Below are 8,478 nucleotides of genomic sequence, written 5' to 3' on the forward strand. Positions count from 1 at the left end.
GCACTTTCCTCTACAGTGTATCTCTGACTCCTTTGGGGACATTTTAAGGGGAAAAAAAATGAAAAAAAAATAAATAAATGATTGCTAACATTTCTCCCTTTTGTCCTAGCTTCCATTTCTAGTCTAAAAGCTGAATTAGAAAGAATAAAAGTTGAAAAGGGACAGGTGAGTCACAAGTTTAAAATGAATTCTATCAACATGCAGTGGTTACTTATTAATCCTGTGCTAGAACAAAGAAATGAAGATAGCTGAGGCATAATCCCTGCTTTTAAGAAACTTGTGTCTAGTGGGAGCATGTGGGGTGGTGCTGGAGAAGATGGGGCGAGGGTCACTCTGTGCTGCCCATGTGGTGATGGGCAGAGTGTGGATGCAGAGCGACCTCCCCTGGTGCGCTCACTGCATGACTGTGCTGCACTGCAAGTCGGGGCACAGTTGTACCCCCAGGACATGATGTTTCCTCATTCCCTCAGCAGTGTGGTAGACGAGCCCATGCTGCCCCTAGCCTCAACAACTTCCTGGCTTTGCTTTCTTTCCTCTTAAGCTGCATATTACATGGCTTACAGGCTCTTTAGTTGGCTTCCCATCCACACCCTTGTCTTCCAACTCTTTGCTGCCCTCACCCCACTGTTGCCTAGTTCTGGATTAGGATTGTTGTTTCAGGAAGCCAAGGCTCCCAGAATTGGTGGCATCTCATGCCCTTGCTGCCATGGGCTCCAGTATTCCTAGACAGTCTTGGATTTGTCCTAAGATATGTCCCTTCCATTCTTCACAATAGCTCTTTCAGTCTCTTTCCTCTCGGGTCCTTCACTGCTTAGTCTTTAGGGCCACTTGGAGCCCAGGTTCCTCAGTTACATGCCCTCCCACTTGATTATCAGACTTTCCTTTGAGATAAAGTGATGGCCGTTTCTCACCATAGTGTAATACTGATGGGTGCCTTCACTGGCCCCTCTCAGTGTTCTCTAACTTTGTTAGAGTGTTCTCTAACTTTGAACGTCTGCCTCTTGATTGGTCTTTCTTCCCATTGTGTACAGAATTGCCCAGCTGTTTCCCAGTAAGAGGGAAAAAGTGAGATGGATGTGGGACACACATCTGTAATCCCAGCACTCAAGAAGCTGAGGATTCAAGTTTGAGGCTAGCCTGTGGTACATAGGAAGATGGCCTTTCCAAAGAAAAAACAAAGTTTCTCTTTGAATTATACATCTCTACTCAGTCATTATTTCTCCAAGGTTCTTGAAAGAGTGCTGCCCTCCACCTGACCTCCGTGGTACTTCTCTACCACAGTCAGCCTTTGTTTCCACTCTGCTATAGAGGTCTCTCTAGATCACACTGCAGAGATGACCGGCGCCCAGGCCTGAGGGTGTAGCTCAGTAGAAGAGCACTTTCCTAGCACTGACAAAGAAGATGCCCGGCTCAGAGGGGCCGCCTTCTTCCCTCCACTGTCGTTTGGGGTCAGACTTTGTACTTTTTGTTTGGTGGCTCTGGGAATTGAATTCATGTGTATGCTAGGTAAGTACTGTTCCCCCAAGTTACACCCCCACCTCTGAGATGTCACTTCTCATCAGCCTGTCTTGTTTCCTAAGAGGCCTCCGAACTGGAGCCTGTTCCAGTTCATCTCTGTATCGAAGCCAGGCTGTCTAGTCTTTTTGAAGTCTTTAGCAGTTGAAGACAAGTCCATGTCCTTAGTGCCGAGGTCTCTCACCTCAGGATTCTCAAGACTTGCAGATTCCCAGCCCCGCACTGCTGCAGGCAACCAGAGCTCACCGTCCTCGGGCAGGGCAGGCATTCTGTTTTTGGAACATCTCTTTACTTTCTTTACCTTGTCACCCTTTCCTTCCCTTGCAAAAATGTTAATCTATGCTGGCAGTGCAAAGAGAGGAAACAGGAGAACCACAGGTTCAAGGCCTGCCTAGGCTACAGAGCTCAAAACCAGTTCAAAACCAGCCTGAACAACAAAACCAAGATCCTGTTTCAAAGGAGTTAGGGGTGGCGATGAGTGATGACATGCTTGCCTAGCCTGTGAGACCCCAGGTTCAATCCCCAATACTAAAAGCAAAAGTCAGTCATCATCTCTTCTAGAAAATATTGTCCAATTTCCTCCCTGTATTAAATGCTGCTCCCTTTATGTTGATATGCATTAGTTATTTCCATGTCTTGTTTCTCCTGACTTCTCAGTTTCAGGCCTTAGTACGAGAATATGGTAGGTACCTAATAAATAGGCAAAGACCAGGTTTGGAAGAACAAAAAGAATCTACACTCTGAAGCTTGAGAAGAGCATTCCAAGAGCAAGCCTAAGTCTGAGCACAGCACTCTGGGTTGCAGACACTTCTAGATAGTACTGCATGGCCTCCAAAGTTTCTGTGAGCTTCAGTTTTCCCTTTTGATTCCCTTTCCACAGTTGGAATCTACATTAAGAGAGAAGTCGCAACAACTGGAGAGTCTCCAAGAAATAAAGGTTAATTTAGAGGAACAGTTAAAGAAAGAAACGGCTGCTAAGGTAATTATGTTTATTGGTCATCTGATTTAAAAAACAAGGCTAAGGCATGGCCGCAAAAACCTTTAATTCCAGCACTAGAGAGGCAGAGGCAAGTAGATCTGTGTGAGTTCAAGGCCAGCCTGGTCTACAGAGTGAGACCCTTTCTCAAGCAAACAAAAATTACAAAAAACAAAGTGGCCTAGAGAGATGGGCTAGTGGTTAAGAGCCTGGCTACGCTCAGAGGACATGGGTTCAATTTCTAGCACCTACATGTTGTATTACAACGATCTTTTTAACTCTCCTCACAGGGGATCCAGTGCCGCCTTCTAGCCTCCATGGGCATTGCAGGCACATGGCACACAGGCATATGTATATACGAAACACCCATACACACATATTTTTAAAAATTAAAAAAAGAATGTAGGAATTCATCTTATCTATTTAGAAAAAACACAACTTTTCTGTTTGCAGTTATATTCTGAAAGTTAGTTCTTCTAGCAACTTGCAAAAAGAAAATGACTTTAATGTCCCTAGAGTTGGGTTAAATCTTCCCTCTGCCAGTTCTGGGGGCTTAGGTCATAGGCTTTAATGGTTTCAGGTGGGTGATAAGAATCATTGAACCTGGAGCTGAAGAGATGGCTCAGTAGTTAAGAACACTGGCTACTTTTATACTGGACTCATGTTCAATTCTCAGCACGCACATGGTGGCTCACAACAGTCTCTAACTCCAATTGCAGATTTGACATACTTTTCTGGCATATACATTGCGCACATACACATATGCAAACAATCACTTATACATACAAAATGGAATAAACATTTATTGAACATAACTTGGACAGTGCTCTGAGCTGAGTTTAGTTGTAGACCACTTGCCTAGCATGTGTGAGACCCTAGTTTCTTTTTCTTTTTTAAAGATTTATTTATTATGTATATAGTGTTCTGTCTGCATGTATATCTACACGCCAGAAGAGGACATCTCATGATGGGTGTGAGCCACCATGTGGTTGCTGGGAATTGAACCCAGGACCTCTGGAATATCTTAACCTCTGAGCCATCTCTCCAGCCCGAGGCCCTAGTTTCAATACCCAGACATGGAAGGAGGAGAGGCTGCTTTGGAAATGTTCCTCCTTTCCATCCCTATATCAAGTGCTAAGATTACCTTGAAGCAGATTTCCAGATTGTCTTGGGGCTGTGTAGAATAAAAATGCATGTGGCTGATTATGGTTTTGATTATGAATTTGAATTATGAAAATGCATTGCCCAGACATGCTCTTAATGAGCTGTGTTGGTGCTCAATAGATTCTTGTTTTTTTAGAAAAAGGCTCCCATGCTTTTGAGTAAGGAAGGCTAGAGGTAGCTGGGGCTGAATGGCCTATATTAACTAGATGTTAATCCTAGTAATTCTCAGAGGAGTTTCCCTTTTAAGTGTCTATGTGTTGCTGTGACAGCTGTTGATCTTGGGAGTGGGGACACAGCACTCAGGATACATTTCTTATCCTGGTTTTATACCTGGAGCAAGTAACCTACTCAACTGGCACTGTTGCCCTATGGAAAGAGAGAATGGGTTGTGGGGGAAATGGATCAGCAGGTAAAGGTGCTTGCTGCCATGCTGCCAAGCTGGATAACCAGCATTTGATCCCTGGGACACACATAGTGGAAAGGGAGAACCAGCTCTCTTAAGGTTGTTCTCTTGACCTCCACCAGGGAGTGCTTCCCACTCCACACTGCTCCACACACAGTAATGGAAATGAAAGAAGTAACTGGGGGCAAAGCTGGGTTGGTAGAGTGCTTGCCTGGCATGCCCGAGTCCCTGAGGTTTGATCTCCAGCCCTGCAGCAGACTGGGTGTGTTGGCAGTCGGTAACCACACAAGACGGCGGCAGGCAGATCAGAATTCAAGCTCATTTTCAGCTGTAGTAGAGCAAGTTCAGGGGCTAGTTTGGGTTACAGGAGACCTTGCCTTGAAGAAATAAAGGTGGGAACCAGCAAGGCAGCTACAAGTACTTGCTGCCAAGCCTGAGTTTAATCCCTGGGGCCCACGTGGTAAAAGGAGAGTTGACTCCTGCAACTTGTCCTGTGACTTCCACTTGTGTGCTGTATTACACACACACACACACACACACACACACACACACACACACACACACACACACACAAAGTCAGAAGAAAAATAAAAATGTAGTTAAAAAAGATTAATGGGAAGGATTGTATGAGCCAGAGGGGTCAGGGTCATCACTAGGGAACCCACAGAATCAACTGGCCTGTTCATGGGAGCTCAGACTATGGACTGACAGCTAGGGAGCCTGCATAGGACCAGCCTAGGCCCTTTACGTATGTGTGATAGTTGTGTGACTTGGTCTGCTTGTGGGGCTCTGGCAGTGTGAGCATGGCTGGTCCCTAACACATTGGCTTTGGGAACCTGTTCCTAATGCTTGGTTGCCTTGCCCAGCCATAATACAAGGAGAGGAACTTAGTCCTACCTCAACTTTGTTGGCACCCATGGGAGGCCTGCCCCTTTCTGAACAGAGGTAGAAGAGCGGTGGATTGGGGAGGAGGGGACAAAGGAGAGGTGGGAGGAGGGGGAGCTGTGGTTGGGATGTAAAATAAATGAAAAAAATTAATAAGAATGAAAAAAGATTAGTGGAATATGGAGGTATTTTTTTTTTTTTTTTGGTTTTCCGAGACAGGGTTTCTCTATGTAGCTTTGCGCCTTTCCTGGGACTCCCTTGGTAGTCCAGGCTAGCCTCGAACTCACAGAGATCCACCTGGCTCTGCCTCCCGAGTGCTGGGATTAAAGGCGTGCGCCACCACCGCCCGGCTGAATATGGAGGTATTATTCAGGTCTTTGCTGTAGTAATAGGAAGAGTTGAGGATATAGCTTGGTGGCGTAGAATGATTGCCTACCAACAAGCTATGGCCCTGGGTTCAATCCTTAGTACAAAAAAGAAAGAAAGGAAAAACTTACAGCTTCTCTTAGTCAGTAACTAAAGTTCCTAAGTAATTTTAGGAACTCTGACTCTGGCATTAATCTTCACTCAAAACTTGTATTTTTTAGGCTACTGTTGAACAGCTCATGTTTGAAGAGAAGAACAAAGCTCAGAGGTTACAGACAGAATTAGATGTCAGTGAACAAGTCCAGAGAGATTTTGTAAAACTTTCTCAGACTCTTCAGGTGAGGTGTTTGGGGGACTACCATGGCCCTCTGTGGGAGGGGGCACCAGTGTAGCTGGAGGTCTCTGGACTGCCTGTCTCTACCTCAGATACCTGCTGAATCACTCAAGCAGGAGCTTGGTCTGTTACAGACTTGGCCCCTTTCTCCTTTCCCTTCTACCTTGCCAGTTTTTGCCTCAAGAGTGTAAATGGTGTGGGCGCTGGAGGGGCAGAGGGATACAATCTGTTACAGAGATCAGTGAATCTGGTGAATTTTAAAAGTATGTTTTTTTCTTTCTTTCTTCCTTCCTCTTTTCTTTGAAGAGCCTAATCTGGTGAATTAATCTGCTGCATGTCAACTAAAATGGTCGAGTTAGAGGGGACGTAGGTAGGGCATCACCTGCACTCATCTCAACGTTGTTTCTCCAGGTGCAGTTAGAGAGGATCCGGCAAGCAGACTCCTTGGAGAGAATCCGGGCAATTCTGAATGATACCAAATTGACAGACATTAACCAGCTCCCTGAGACATGACACCCTGGTAGCAGGATTCTAACCTGCATTTTGGGTTTTTAACTCATCTTTAGAATAACATTAATTATTATTAACTCTTAATGGAAGAAGTCACAGCAAAAGGACGACTGGAGGGAGAAGGCTGCTGTGCGCGGGGACAGCCAGCAGGTGTCTCACGGGAACACTAATGGGATACCGGACTTGATTCCAGCAGGTGTGGGATCAGACTTGGTGCCAGGAAAGTGCGGTTTCCTTGCCTGCTTTCTCCAGCACGGATTCTGGAACACATCTCCTGACATGAAAGCAACTCCCCTAGTGTTTGGAATTACGTTTCTGTTCATACAAACTGGGAGAGAGAAGTTTCTTTTTTCTGTTGTCTAGGGCTCATCAGTAGCAGTGTTCAGCTAGCAGAGAAGTGTAGTGTGCTGTATGAGTATTTTATATTAAAATATGAAGTGTGAGAGCAGGCCATTGGCTATTGACTGTATTTCCCTCGCTCAGTGCATTTTTTTTTTCTTTTTACCATTTTATCTTCTATTGGAGGACCTTAAATGCTACTGAAACTTGCCTGAGAACTATAGGACCATGGCAAACAAAAAAGCAATTCAACAAAATTAGGAGAATCTGAATACTTGGCTAAGGCCATATATATTGGAAGTTGAATTGAAGGAAAAAAGCACAAGAAACCTTGGAAGCACTTTTTCTGCACACCGGGATGAACCTCCTGGGCCCACAGGTACCACAGCAAAGGAGAACTGGCACCACCTACCCTTTCGAAGTGTTTTAGTTACTGGATCAGTGGAAAAAATAATATTAATAAAACAAGCTATCTCTGACATCTAGTACACATGTATAAATCTGCTTATTTTCAGCCTGCCTCAGAGGCATACTATTTAAAGTGTCCCACATAGAATGGTGATGGTTTACAGATCTTTGTGTTTTTGTTTTACAGTTTAGACCTACAGTATAAGTGACCATGCTTACAGTCGAGCTGAGGAAACTTACTAGTTTAGAATCTGCTTCATTCTTTCCCAAGAGTTGAGATTCCTTTCCTATGTGGAGAAGCTGCCAGTGGATAGCTGTATGAAATGGTGTGGAAATCAGAAGTGTGCTCGTTTACTGCGTACCCGCCGCAGACCACCCTGAGAGCAGCCGTGGACAGCTAGCTATGCTATTAACTCATGCCTTTGAAAGGCAGTGTTTTCAAGTCATGCTCGTGAGGGGTGTTGGCTTACAGCTGGTACCCAAAGGAACACCATGGAAATGAGTGAACTAGACTTTCCAGGCTTACCTACCATCAATTCATAACATAAATGGACTTTGTAGTGAGTCATAAATTTGCCCTCAAAGTCTTTGCTATTTCCTTTCATAAGACAGATAAGGCCTCTATTACCCCATCCCATAGGTTATTTTTTATAATCTTGTGTTCATGATTATGAATTTAAAAGTAAATATGAATTGCAGAAATAGTGCTAAAGGCTTGCCAATGCATGGAAACCTTAATTGGCTTAAAGTCCCCTTGTATACAGTACCACTTGGTTTAAAAGAAACATAGTATCCTCATTGAGTTAAAGGGATTTTATTAATTATAATGTGATTAAATTAGATTTAAGACTAGTCCTTGGGCTCCAAGCTAATTTGTTTTGGATCACTGTCAGCCACAGTGGATGGGTAATTATCATCATTCTGAACTGTCACTCCACGTGAGCTGTTCTGCTGAGACCAAGCATCTTACAGACACTTTTCTCCAGAAGCTGGAGATTGAGCAATAAAGACATCACGATTAGGGAATTGTTTGTAGAATCTGTACTTGTGGCAAATGCAAACTGCTGGGATCCTCTAGAAACACATTCTAAAGGAACAGAAACTAAAACGCTAGTTTTTAATAACTTGTCTGTGGTATGAAATAAACTGCTGCTACACCACCAGGTAGGAAACTGTTCTTTAAATTTATGTTCTGCATAAGTAAGATCTGATTTAGAAGGTGGGATTCACCCTGAAAGGGAAGATAGTCTGGTTCCATACATGTTCCAGTGCTGCATTCAGTCTGTGCAGACCTGTTCTCTTGCATGTCTAACCTGGCTTACCAATAACTGTAACTTATCATGTGGCTTTTGATTGTCAGTCACTCGGTTGTTTCTAGGCAGGTTTGTAAGTACCATACTTACCTTTCAGAACTCGAACTGGCAGGTATGAAAGATGACCTAAAGCCGAGGACAGAATACCCATGACAGAACACACTGTCCCTTCTCCTTTAGGTGCTAGAATACCGAGTAGACATAGCCATAGGCAAACTGAGCTCTGAGAGGTAAGCATGTCTGTGAGGAAATGAGCCAGCAGAGG

The 8,478-nt window shown here is 44.2% G+C and overlaps 1 protein-coding gene across 6 annotated transcripts in view; it reads left to right on the top strand.

Moving 5' to 3' along the window:
* The window catches only part of Rabep1 (rabaptin, RAB GTPase binding effector protein 1), a 97,840-nt gene extending 90,863 nt beyond the window's left edge, over window positions 1-6,977 (top strand). For 4 of the 6 annotated variants that reach the window (XM_076542777.1, XM_076542779.1, XM_076542781.1 and 1 more), the window contains 4 exons: window positions 110-165; window positions 2,396-2,494; window positions 5,531-5,647; window positions 6,055-6,977. In XM_076542777.1, the coding sequence (XP_076398892.1) occupies window positions 110-165; window positions 2,396-2,494; window positions 5,531-5,647; window positions 6,055-6,156 (374 nt within the window). In that variant the 3' untranslated portion in view covers window positions 6,157-6,977. Of the gene's footprint in view, window positions 1-109; window positions 166-2,395; window positions 2,495-5,530; window positions 5,648-5,949 lie in introns of all 6 variants that reach the window. The other 2 variants (XM_076542778.1, XM_076542780.1) reach the window with 1 other exon arrangement.
* Window positions 6,978-8,478: the final 1,501 nt, after the last annotated feature.

Source organism: Peromyscus maniculatus, chromosome 8 (assembly GCF_049852395.1).
Source record: "Peromyscus maniculatus bairdii isolate BWxNUB_F1_BW_parent chromosome 8, HU_Pman_BW_mat_3.1, whole genome shotgun sequence".
NCBI classification, from domain to species: Eukaryota; Metazoa; Chordata; class Mammalia; order Rodentia; family Cricetidae; genus Peromyscus; species Peromyscus maniculatus.